Source organism: Equus caballus, chromosome 9 (assembly GCF_041296265.1).
Source record: "Equus caballus isolate H_3958 breed thoroughbred chromosome 9, TB-T2T, whole genome shotgun sequence".
Lineage (NCBI taxonomy): Eukaryota > Metazoa > Chordata > Mammalia > Perissodactyla > Equidae > Equus > Equus caballus.
This window is the reverse complement of record NC_091692.1, coordinates 66,646,416-66,660,544: the sequence shown is the minus strand read 5'-3', so window position 1 is coordinate 66,660,544 and position 14,129 is coordinate 66,646,416. Positions and strand designations below refer to the sequence as shown.

Sequence of the window (14,129 nt, the reverse complement as noted above, 5' to 3'; positions counted from 1 at the left end):
TGATTTACTACTATGGGGATTTTAGCCAAATAAGAAACAAGTTTAGAGAAATTATCTGTAAAATAAAGATGATAGTCTATAATTAAATGGGTTGCTCTAGATGTAACTATTAATTTATCAGAAATTCAAGGCAGAAGAATATGTTAACACTGTGAGGATGCAATCCTACAAGAAAAATTTGATTTCTTAAAATCTAATTACAAGGGAAAAAAGAAAAGCAAAGAAACAGAGGGAGAACCTTCATTTACAGAGATTTAAGAGACATTTTAACTAAGTGAAACACTTGGACCTTAGCTGGATCTGATTCAAATAACAAACTGTAAAAATACATTCACATTACATGTATTTTACACATTTTTATGACATTTGAAGAAATGTGAACAACTGAGGAAAAGAAGGGATTATAGATGAAATAAGTTGATAAAACTGGTGATTGGTATATGCAAATTCATTATATTATTAAGATCTATTTTTGTATATTTACCAAATCAAAGCACTATCATCAGGAAACAGTAGGTGTCAACAGGCCTCTTACCCCACCTTTACCTCAGGACCTTCCTGACACTTTGTTGAAATGTATTAGGGCATTTCCCTTTTCAGCAAATATCCATACAAACAACCCCCATCAAAAACCAAAAAATAACATTTTTCACAAAATTGCAAAGCCCCCATATCAAATAGCATCCTCACTATACATGCTCTACTGACTTCCTGTCATTGGATACTGGCAGATAACCAGATGAAAAGACTTTACAATAAGCAGTACCTTGTTAGATGCAAGGTAAGATTATTAAACTCTCACTAGCAGACTCATAATTTAGAAACTTAAGATATGGCTAAAAAAACAAAGTTGGAAGAAAAAAAAAAAAAACACAAGGTTGAAGCAAGCTGATGTTTTACATTAACTATATTTATATTGACTAAACTAAAACAATAAAGTGCATATATTAAAGAATATCAAGCTCTCACACATCTTGAGTTATATGCATAGTATTCCTGATTCTTTCTCCCAATATTCAGCAATTTTAGTTCTGATGTATCATCAAGGCTCTTACTCCTGATCACCTTAAAATGTAGCTAACTTTTCTCTTTCTTAGTAAACATAGGTTTCTGCTGCTCTCATCTCTCTCTGGAATTTACTGTACAAATCTCCAATATAAATATATCATATAAAAATCTCCAATATAAATATAAATCTCTCCGTTCTCCCTTCTTTTTCTCACCATTTCTCATTGTTAAATTCCAGTCTTTTCTAATTATCTTCAATAGGACTGACTTTCAATTTGCATATTTTGGAACTGAAATTATTTTAAATATCACAGAATTTTTCTTGCTATCTCAAGTCCACATTTCAGTAATTTGGGGTGCCATAATTATAAATCTTTTGAAACATTTTAAGGTAATGATGGGGATACTGCAGGATCTAGAAAGAGTTAAAAGAGTAAACAGTGGAAGTACCAGAGAAAATAATCCTGAAGAAGATTTAAAAGAAAGATAAATATTTCCAGTTTATCAGAGGATATAGAAAATTTTGTTGTTATTCATGTGTACTGGGAGAAAGAACAAAGACAAATGGGTTAAACCTACAAAGGTATGTTTCTTTAAATTCATTGTAAGAAAAAACTTTCTAACAGAATTGTCCTAAAATGTAAATTATTGCTCCTTGAGGTAATAAACTCCTTATCACTGAATATGCTAAAGCAGAACCAAGAAGAGTGTAAAATGAGAGAGGCTGGACTGTCAGTTAATTCCAACTTCCAGAGTCTATGGACTTTATATATTATATTATATATTATATAATGTACAAAATTATATATATTATTGATGACAAAATATCTACCACAACTGACATAAGAACTTATTTTATGATATGGACCAATTTTGAAAGATGAGTAGAAGTTTTATATACTACATTAATCTATGCCCAAATTTATTCATTACTCTAATAAATATTTATTGAGAATAAATTATATGCCTGCATCATTCTTAATGCTGAGGACATAGTAGTGTATGAAACTGACAAAACCCTGCCCTCATGGCACTTCCATAGGGAGAGGGACAGGAGGCAAATAGAAGAGCAGTGGAAGTGAAGGTAAGTTTACCGTATGCAGAAGTTTCCCTAATGTATAAATCTCTAGTCAGCAATATATTTCTGCCTAAATAACAGTCAGGATAATCAAGATCTCCACTGAAGCAGAGTAAAAGTGAGTAGAGCAGATAGTTTTACTCAAACAGACTGATGCTCAAGTTGGTTGCCATAATAAATTCATCCTAAATTCGAAGTCACCTCTTCTCCCCTGGTAGGTGGGAAAAAACCCCCAAAATATCACTACACATTTTAAAGTACTCTTATTTTATATAAGTCCTCTAGCCAAATTCCTTTCTTAAAACATTATTTTAACTTTTACAATATTTTTTATGTCATTATACATTTATTGGTTCAAACTCATTGAAAGTACAACACCAAGAGTGAGCCCTACAGTGAACAATGGACTTTGGATGAAAAAAATACTTTTTAGGCACTTAGTAACCATAAGACACTAGACTAGCACTGTATAAGAGAAATACAATGCAGGACATATGCAATCATAAATTTTCTAGTAGCCACATTAAAAAAGAAAAAAAAAGTTAAACTTCAATATATTTTATTTTACCTAATATGTCCAAAATGTTATCAATTCAACATAACTGATATAAAATTAGTGATATTTTATATTTTCTCAACTCTAAATTTTTAAAGATTTTATTTTTTCCTTTTTCTCCCCAAAGCCCCCTGGAACATAGTTGCATATTTTTAGTTGTGGGTCCTTCTAGTTGTGGCATGTGGGATGCCGTCTCAGCATGGCTTGATGAATGGTGCCATGTCCATGCCCAGGATCCGAATCAGCGAAACCCTGGGCCGCCGAAGCGGAGGGTGTGAACTTAACCACTCAGGGCTCACTCAGCTCAGGGCTGGCCCCATCAACTCTAAATTTTTAAAATCCAGTGTATATTTATATTTACAGAATATCTTAATTTGGACTAGCCACATCCCAAGTGCTCAACAGCTACATGAGGCTAGTGGCTGCTGTATCTATAGAAATCAGTCTATTTTACACTATAGCACATCTCAATTCAGACACTAAATTTTCACAGGAAATACCTGATCTTACTTGTATTTAGATTTATTTAGATCATATTTACATTTCATGAAATTTATAGTTGAAAAAGATTCATATATCCAAGTTGTTCCAAGCATATTTAAGTTATCCAATTACTGAATCAAGTATCAGCTTTTAAATTTAAATTAATTAAAATTAAATAAAATAAAAAATTCAGTTCCTTAGCTGCACTAGCTACACTTCAAGTACTCACCACATGTGGCATGGCTACCATATTGGACAGTGCAGCACAATTTCTAGACAATGCAGCAAAAAGTTTCTAGAATTAGAATTCTCTTCCATTTTCTTTTCATCTGAATCAATTCTGGTTGAAAACAGATGAGGAAACATTTTTTCCTTTAGAAATTATAACCTGCAGAGTCCTCCAGAAGAATTGAGGCAGTTCCTCTGAATCAAAATAGTCACTAGTTAAATAATCAATAATAATAGTCTATTATTTCCAAAGTTAAGTGCTCTAACCCCAATAGAGAGAAAACTCCCAATTCCCTTACTTGATTGAATATATTGCCATCCACCTTACCACTCACGTTAGAAATGTCACCATTACCTAGTTGTCACTAAATCCTGTATTAGCTAGATAATGAAGTTTTAAAAAACTTTATTTCATCTCCTTCCACGGTATCTTCAACTGTTGCTACCTTAATACTGGTAGACATCTTTGGTCACCCGGGTTATTTTAAAAGCTTCCTAAAGTTAATTTTAAATACATAGGGATTATTCTACATATGACAACACCAGTGTAACAATCACCCAGAAAAAAATATATAACACCTCCAGGACTCAATAAGGTTCCCTCCTGCCCCTAGCCAACCAACTCCTCAACCCCCAGAAACAGGTAGTCTGATGGACTTTTGACTAGTTTTGCCCTTCTGAGCTTCATGGAAATGAAATTCTACAGCATATACTCTTTTATGTCTAGTTTGGCTTCTTTTACTAAACATATTATCTGTGAGACTCATTCATGCTGTTGCCTGTACCAGTAGGTCTGTTTTTTATTACCATGTTACTTGGAATTTTATGAATATTCCAAAATTTATTTATCCACTCTTCTGATGATGGGCATTCAGGTTGTTTCCAATTTGGGGTTATTGCAAATAAAGCTGGCAGCCTGAAGATTAATGATGTTAATTTAAGTACTAAAAGTCCCAAATAAATGCTCAATACATGTTACCTCTTTCCCTCCGTTATATTGGAGTTACAGTAGAAACTGATGTGTAAACACGACACAGAGTGGACTTAGACACACTCAAAATTAGGTTTGCATTTTAAACAAAAGACATGCCATGTATACCTTCAATCACTATACATGTTAAGCACATGCACAATAAATTAAAATCACATAAACAACCACAAACATTAACACCAAATGGATAACAAAAGTTGATTCCATTTATTATCACATTTTAGCATCTGCTCTATATTTTCTAATGCATCAAGAAGAAATTAATTCAGGCAATTGCAACAACAACAGAAAAACCACCAGATACTGTCACACTATCAATCCCACAAAACAAAGATGTATAACAGGATATGCAATATTAAAGGATGTATCTAAAAGAGGTTATAAAAAGTCAACCAGTGTTAATTTGGTCATTTGGACAAGTTCAGTAAATTTGAGAACAGAAAATTCTTACTACTTTGTAAAATTAGTATCGGCTTATTTCCCTTATATTATTGCTAAATTCATGTCAAGATAACGCTTGCATATGGACTTAGAAATAAGTGCTCATTTCTATGAACATGTTAAATAACTGCTGAACCTCCTCTATACAGGAGATATTAAAATGAATCATATCTGAAAAAGTCGAATGAAAATTAGTATAACAGCAATTAATATTATTCAAAAATGCACTCAAAAGTCATTTTATTGCTGACAAGTTGCTTCTCTAGTATTTTAAAGCAAAAGGAAAATGACAAATAGTAATAAACTAAAGTTACTAACCAGATTTATTCAATAAAACACACACACACCCATATATATATATATATATATATATATATATATATATATATATGGACAGTGAACCTTTAAAAACATTACTCTTTTGTACAAAGATCACTCGTACTTTGCCTGTTCTATCATAAAGCTACACATTCACACAAAGTGAAAAGATGAATGAAATCTTCACATTTTTCTCCTTACCTCCCATTCTCTTGCTGCTGCTTCATTAGTAGAATCCTCATTTGTTTCAGATTCTTCAATCTTTTTTACTACTATAAATCCAGGTTCTCTGGTGTATTCACCAGTATCTTCTGCATATATTTCTGGACTCCACTGAATGAAGAAGGCATATAAGTGGTCTGTCCTGTTAGAACAAGTGACTATTAATAATAGACCTAGTATTCTGTGCTGTTAGCAAGAATTACAAAATTATATTTGCTAAGTATCTTGACAAAACTTGAAAACTTAAAATGTACATAAAATATACATTATGCTCTATTTAAAAAGATAACAAAGCCCACTACCAGAAAGACATTAACTTAAAAAAATTTATTTGGCTGTGTTCTGTCAAGTTGTTCTGAGAAAACTATTAAGATTTTCCTTAGCATGCTTTTCACTAGTTCACATGCTATCCATGGTAATGTTTTTTTCTCTTTAAAGAAACTAATGATGGGAAGGGAAACTGAACCCACAATTTTGACCTCATTCCCAAAATGTTCTAATTATCTAAAATACAAGTAAACAATTTACTAATTGCCTATTTTGAAACCTGAACACTATATAGAATTTTTCCAAGTTAACAGAAATTTAATGTGTTTAACTTTTAAATGATACCAGGAACACACAGTGTATTAGTGATTCAGGGATAGATGATCTAATCTTTTAAATCTCTTGTTCTCTTTTCAATTTTGTTTACTACAGTAAAATTTGTTGTTATAAAAAGATAATTAAATCCCTGGTAAAAACATTCGAGGGTCAAATACATATTTCAAATATCTATGTTTTGTTTACTTCAAAAAATTGAGTACGAAAGTCTCAACTAACATACACCACTCAGTAACAACAGTTCTGGAAGTTACGTTTCTAATTTAATGATTTTTTTTTAAAGTGTTGTTTCTTATGTGCCAGCTAACATATTAAAGGGGTGTTAAGTTTCAGCTTTTAGACAATTTGCCTCTACCAAAACAGCAATGTTCATAAATTACATGTATACAATAAAGTTCAAAATCTTAATAAAACTAATTTTTAATGAACATTAGCCAAGGTGCAATGACGTTAAAATGGAAAATTCCATGTAAAAATTAAAATAAAGCCAACAGAAATGAGAAAAACTAAATCTTTGTTAGTTTTAACTAAGATATAATAAGTTAAATTTTTCATTGTCATCTCAATATCATTGGCAAGTCAATATCTGGCTCTGTGCCTTTCAGTTATTTGTGAATTATGCAAATCATACCGTATTTTTAGATTACTCTAATCACATTTTGTTGAATGCACACATTGTACTGCGTATTTGGATGGGAAAGGGAGGAAGAAGAATTTCATCATTATATCCCTGAAAGCAGCAGTCTTCAGAGCAGTATATAAAGACTTTCCATGAGGTAACGGACACTTAAGATACTCCTAAGGGAATCGATTTCTTTATCTTCTACTCCCATATGTTACTCTTCACTCATACTAATCTGCCTGAGAACAGTGTGGTCAAGGTATCTTACAGATTTCCTGTTCTCTGCCTTCACTATAGCACTTTTTCTACTTTATTAAAAAAAAGGGGCATAGACTCACCCATGCAAAATTTTACAATGGTACATAACTTAAATTATAAAAACTTCCAGGCTGCCCAAAGTTGGCATTGAGACAAGGAAACGATTCTAAAGGCTGGTTAATAAATCCTTTTGCATATCAGGTGGTTTCTAATTCATTGATTTCCACAAAATTAAAGAAGTTTTTAAAGGAGTTGTTCACTGATGATTACTAAAAATAATTTTAATGAAAGATGATTAAGTATTTTTTGGAATATAAATAAAAACATGTTTAAAGAATGGAGTCACATTCTCATAAAACTCTTTTCAGTCTCATATTTTTCTGTGAACAAAACTTCTCAGTACTTATTAAAACAAAAAATGGAGGAGCCAGAGCTGAGGGGCTGAATCCTATCTCATGATTTCAATAAACAATATTCATCAAGGGATATAAACTAACTGAAGGAAAGCCCCATCTATTTTATTAAGTCATTTCCTATGATATTATATTTTTTATGTGTAATAATTTATGTTACTTTGATCAACTGTGTATTAATAATAATTGTAATAGTAAAATAAAATTTTCTTCTGGATTTAAGTAACATTTGGAATAATGTAGTTGTTAATAGACAATTTCCTCTTGGATTTCTGCATGTCTTGAGTACTTTGTTCAGCACTATCTTTTAAGTATGTTAGCACAGGAAATACAGCATAGTCATAGAAGGTTGAAGTAGTATCCTTCTGGAGCAAAGGGTAACCACGCTTACTGTACATTATAAAAAGTTTAGGTTTCCTAAACTTATGGTTCTTCTTCTGTAATATAACTCATGGCACGTGCAGCTGTCACCTGGCCTTCTTCACATCACACTACGGGAAACGAGGCTCAAAGAACTCATGAAGATGCTGCTACTCTGACTACTGCTATTGTTGATACTCTTGTGTTTTCTGCCAGCATGCATCAAACTGAGGCAGACTTCTTAGCTTGCAAGTAGGGTAAACCTTAGACCACCCTTTACTATTTTGACAAAATTTTCAAAAAATATCACTAAAAATTTTAAAATAAATGTAATAGTAATAATATACACAGATATATAAGTGCAATTTGCTGCAGGGAAATACAATAGGGAATAAAAATATAGGACCTTATAATAAGATTCTATGAGGAGGTGTAATGGTATAAGTTCAAAGAGGAAAAGTAATGATACAAATTCTAACTATTATAGAAGAGCACATTGAAGTAGTTTTGAAAGGCATAACGGTAGAGGGTAAATTTTTATGCTGTTTAGATTCTACCGGATATATTGAAAAGATCAGTGTAACAGCTTTAACTTAAAAAGTCAATATTTACAATATAGTGATGGCAAACATCCTGTACAATTGCTTCAACTTATGATGAAAAACTTTACTGTGTAGGGGGTATAAAAAGCAGTTTGAAGACCACATCCTTTTAGCAGCTAATTTAGTGTTATGTATATAGGCATTCAATAAGTACTTGAGGAAATTTTAAAAAAGGAAGTATACATCATTACGTGCCTTGAAGTAGGGGCCATACCAGTTAATATTTTAATGAACCTTCTTGCTCTGAGACATGTTAAGTAAGTTTCTTTACTACTGAAACTAGTCACACATTCATATTTTTTGCATTAAACCACAAAGGTGAATAAAATTAAAAATGGGGTAAATTAAAGAGTATAAAATAGGAGCTAAGTGATTTTGAATAGATTTGATGTCAGGTTTTAATCATAAACTATATATTTCAAAAGTACTTTGCCACTGGTGGTGTGATATACAAAATAATTTTAATTCAAGGAATCTCAATAATATTTTCAAGTTTTTGTTGTTGTTTGTTTTTTTACCTTTCTTGTGGAACAGCAAACCAGTATTCATGTTTCTTATCCCTCTGTGCATACTGTTGCATTGTTGCACTTGCTTGAGATACAAATGTTTTCCTCATTGGTTTTCCAACTCTGAGACATAGGAACTTATGTAACCGATGCCTTCTCTTTTCTTTCAAAAGTGCAGAACCTAGAATTGAGACACAAAGTGTTTCTTCAATTCTGTAACACCATGCTTAAATAACATAGATTAAGTAATGTTTACCTCCAAACTTCGGACAAATAACTACAGATATAACTTCAATTTACTGATACTCATCTAAGTCAATTTTCTTAAGTAACTTGTATTTTTTCCATCAAAAGTAGAGTGACAGGTACAGCAAGACTAATGAACTAACAACCAAGGTATGAAATGAAATTACATCCAAGGATATCAGGAAAAAATGTGAAAGCTTCAGGAATTCTTTTGTTAGATTTTTTTGTAACAACCATGCCAAAGTAATTATATATATATATATAAATCTCTATATATTCTTTATCAGCCTTCTGGGATTAACATCTAAATAAGTCTGTAAAATTTTTAAAGGTTTACTTTAATATGGTTGTTACAAAAATTTGTAATAATTACAAAGTTTCTGAAACTTTTACATACATATGAAGGTATGATAAAACAATTAACAGTATGCTAGATTCAGCCACCTGGACAGTTTATTAAGGCTGAATTATCTCTAACTCTTCCAACCAGACATGCTGATATAAGGTATATTGAGGGTTTGACAATAGGTTGAATTCAGGAATCTGGGCATTAATTAGCTTATGAAGGTGGCATATTGTGGAGGAAAAAGTACGTAGCTATAGTCAGGAAATCTGGATACTAGTCGTGGCTTTTTTTCTGTGTAATATTGTTCAAGGCACATAATTTATCTGAGCCCCAATATTTGCATCTGGTTAAAAGAGTGAACTTTTACCATTCTTCCCACAATTATATTCCACAGTTTTATATTTATTAAACGGTTTTTATATTAGTCACTAAAGACCAAAAACTTTGAATATTTCCCTATTATAGACTCTCAAGTTACTTAAAACTAATTTTCATTCTCCCATCTTGCACCTCAAAAAAGAAGATACCTATCTAAACACATTTACCAATTTTTCTCCTCTGAGCATTATGTCATAATAGGACCTCCCCCTCATCAAACCCTACACCCCAATAAACTTACTAAAATGAAAGTAATCTACCACATTATTGGGTTAAACAGAACCCCTTATTTTATCTTTGACAAAGATTTAGAAATAAAATGCAACCATCAGATACAAAGATATCAAATAAACATATTCATGCCAGCATTCTTTACATCAAAGATAGGAAATATCTTAACAATATGAATCGTTAGTAACAACTGAATGTCTTAACAATATGTAAATGGTTAACTTACAGTGCCATTAAAAACCATGTTTTCAACGAAGTATAATGACAGGGGAAAATGTTGATGACATAAAATGGTAAGTGAAAAATGTAGGATACAACACTACACAAAATATAATCTCTATTTTTTATAAAAAATAAATACATATGAAGATATACGTACAAATAATACCAAAATTGTATATATATGTGCATGTAGATGCATATATGCATCAAAGATAAATATATCAAATGTTAGCAACAATTATCTCTAGGTGATGAATTCCAAGTAATCTTTAGAAATTTTCTAAAAACCTCCTATATTTGACAAATGTTCGTTAATGAACATTCACTAGCTCTGAACAAAGAAAAAATATTACAAAAGAAGAAATATTCAATCTTTTATAGAACTTGTTTTGAGTAAACGAATTCCTTAATATCTATTGAGTATAATCCTTAGGTCTTCAGGATGTCTAAATTAGATGATGCAAAGAAAATTCAATATTTTAAAAACTGAACCAAACCTGTGTTCATTGCTGGTGAGAATGTAAAATGGTACGGCCACTATGAAAAAGTTTGGTCGTTCCTCAAAAAATTAAACAGAATTACCATAGGAGCTAGCAAATCCGCTTCTGGGCATACATCCCAAAAAACTGAAAGAAAGGACTGGAAAAGATATTTGTACACCACTGTTCAGAGCAGTATTATTCACAACAGCCAAAAGGTGTAAACAACCCAAATGTCCATTAATGAATGAACAGATAAAGAAAATGTGATATGTATAACGGAATATTATTTAGCTTTAAAAAGGAAGGAAATTCTGACCATTGCTACAACATAGATGAAACTTGAAGGCATTATGCTAAGGGGAAATAAGTCACACAGAAAAGGACATATATTGTGTGATTCCACTCGTATGAGGTGCCTAGAGTAGAGGCAAAAATTCTTAGAGATAAAAAGTAGAATGGTGGTTGCCAGGGGCTGGGGGGAGGGGAGAATGGGAGTTATTGTTAATTGGGTACAGAGTTTCACTTGGGGAAGTTGAAAAAGTTCTGGAAACGGATGGTGGTGATGGCTCCATAACAACATGAATGTACTTAACGCCACTGAATTTTACACTTAAAATGGTTAAAATGGCAAATTTTAAGTATATTTTAATAAAAAAATTCTGAATTTAAAAAATTACAGAAATGTTCATATGTAAGTTGGATTAATCTGGAATCAATGTTCCAATAGAATATAAGAAATGTAGCTAAGATAGCTGAGCTACACCCCATCTAACTCATAATGTACTAAGCAGAAGCACTGTATTTTAGAAATAAAGGACTATTATTATAATTTTCATAAGTAAATAGTACCAAAAAACAAAACTGAAAGAGAAAATGGTATTTTACTTTATCTTTAGTGCTGCTTTTTAAAGGAAAACATATATCAGACAACGATGGAACTTCTGGACACTTGGAAGAATTTTAGAAATAGATTTTTATGTCTAATTGCACTTTTTTTAAGATAGGATTTTAACTTATTATAACAAATAATTATTTATTTAACAAATAATTAGGATATTATATGCCATGAAAAAATACATATTAATATGGTAACATACCAAGAACTAAAAAGAGAAAATGTAGAAATCAAAGATATTACAGTGCTTGTGTGCACTGCCGAGAAACAAATTTTTTAAAGATAGAATGCAGTGGGTTAGGAATATATAAACACGGTGGAAAAGATGCTCATTATTTGTACAATCCACCGTGGACAGTAGAACTCACAGACCATATACCTGTCTCCAGAGAAACATCAGTCAAGCACTACCAGATTATCCTTCAGAGTGCCCTAAGATACAAGAGCTTTTAGAATCAGTGAGGAAAGAGGGAGACAATATGCAATAAGATGAATTAACTTTATATAATCAACACTTACCTTCGATATCTGCAGTTGCTATTTTATGCTTAATTTCTTTTTCTGACACCTGTTGAATATTTTCCCTTTGCTGTTTAGTTTGTTGCATAGTATGGGTTTTCCAGAGTTTCCGTAGCTCTTCTACCTCTGTCTCTGAGTCCTGATTTTGCTCCTTTCCTTGTTTTCCTTTGCTGACAGTTTGCCTTTGTTTAAATTCTGTTGCTTCACCACAAGGCATACTTCCTTTTTCACCCTCTTCTTGGTGTAGTGAGTTCTCATTAAGATCTTGGTCTGCATTACCTTTTATACTTGTGGTTTGTTCTTTAGAACCTGATATTTCTTGAAAATTATCTGTAGCTTGATCTCCTTTCTTAGTGGCCATTTCAAGATTTAAATCAGTTTTAAGAGAAAGAGTCCCAACTTCATTTGCAGACTGTCCAGGATCAGATGTTAAACGATCAGTTGTACTAGTGGACTCCGATATGACTGTCAAACATTCCACCCCACTCTGACTGACAGTTTGCACAGATTCTGATGACGCACCAGATGATTTATCTTGTCGCAGCTCATCTGAAGAGACAAGCTCTTCTCGTATAGGAGAGAGTTCTGATTCTGTGAACACATCTTCAGAAAGAGACTCCTCAGTGCTCCTAGGAGCAGTGCTGGCACTGTCATTACCTGCATCACGGATTCTTGAGTCTATTTCATCAGTATTACTTCTTGTCATTTTCTTTAAATGGCAGAAGTCCCTTCCTGATAAGTGATCTATCTCTCTGTCAGTAAACAAAATTAAAAGTTATTAAACTTTTTAAATTGTAGTATTTTATTTTCCACAAACTTACCACTGAATTAATATCACTAAAAAGGTTTTTTTAAAAGGATAGAGCATAAATCTCTTAGCAGCATATCAAAAACTTAATTTATTCATATAGACCAAGTAATTAAGTCAAGCTTTTGCATTAAATGCTTAAGATATAGGAAACATTAATGTAAAATTTCCTGAATTAATCTACCTGAAGAGAAGTTGATGATGTAAAAGTTTTGGGTGAACCTATAATTCTAAACCAAAACTTATTCACCAATGGAATATGGAAAATAAGCTTAGATAAAATTTTGATTAAAATTTTAAATGTCTTAAAGCGAATATACACTGATTCATATTACACACATGTGTACATACACACAGTGCATATTTACATTTACATAGAGATTAAAGTAAAATATATGGTGTAAATACAAAGCTGAAAACCAACCTGAACAGAACTAAGGCAAAGGTACTTAGAGGAATTCTTTAGGCTAACAGCATCAACTCTTAATAACAATTCCAAGCAAACTTGTTCAGCTAAACAGTTTAGATATTAGATAGCTGAATGGTTTATAACTACATCTAGAGTTCCAAGTTTAATGACCTTTGTATATTTAAGTGCTAACGTTCAAAAGTTAGAGTAAGTTCTAGAAGGAGGTAGTACAAACATATATAGTATGAAATAAAAGTCAGCAATTTAAAACAATAGTTAAAAGTAGTTTGTGATAAATGGAAATTGCATGAGTTCTTAGTGAAAAATATATTAACATTTACGCAAGTTTGAGAATAGAAAAGACTGGAAAGCAAGTCGACACACTAAAAACTGGCTGTCTCTGGATGATGAAGCTGGGTAACTCTTTTCCTTATTCTACTTTTTGGTATTTTTAAAATTTTTTATGAGTATGCCTAATTTTTATAACTAGGATAGGTAAAATTTATTTTTTAAAAAAGTATTAATTAAAGTCCAATTCATATCTGTACCTCCTTTGCATCTGATTCACCTTAAGAAACACAAGCATCTAATTAATGCTATTAAATATGTAATAGTGTCATTTACTGATGATCTACTCAAACTGCATATATAGAGTCTTGGAACTTGGTAAAAATTTTGAGAAACCATGTTTGTACATTTAGTAAGACACTTAGGTAAGAAACAAAGTTAACAAACCTAACAGGATATTTTGATGCCCTGAGCTAACATCCACTGCCAAGCCTCCTCTTTTTGCTGAGGAAGATTGGTCCTGAGCTAACATCTGTGCCCATCTTCATCTATATTATACGTGGGATGCCTGCCACAGCGTGGCTTGATGAGCAATGTGTAGGTCTGTGCCTGGGAT

The 14,129-nt window shown here is 32.0% G+C and overlaps 1 protein-coding gene across 19 annotated transcripts in view; it reads right to left on the bottom strand.

Annotated features, from left to right (window-relative positions):
- OXR1 (oxidation resistance 1) overlaps positions 1 to 14,129 on the bottom strand; it is a 451,197-nt gene that overhangs the window by 28,141 nt on the left and 408,927 nt on the right. For all 19 annotated transcript variants that reach the window (XM_070221675.1, XM_070221678.1, XM_070221676.1 and 16 more), the window contains 3 exons: positions 12,009 to 12,760; positions 8,702 to 8,870; positions 5,305 to 5,467 (listed from right to left, as the gene is read on the bottom strand). In XM_070221675.1, coding sequence (XP_070077776.1) covers positions 5,305 to 5,467; positions 8,702 to 8,870; positions 12,009 to 12,760 — 1,084 coding nt within the window. The remainder of the gene's footprint in view (positions 1 to 5,304; positions 5,468 to 8,701; positions 8,871 to 12,008; positions 12,761 to 14,129) is intronic.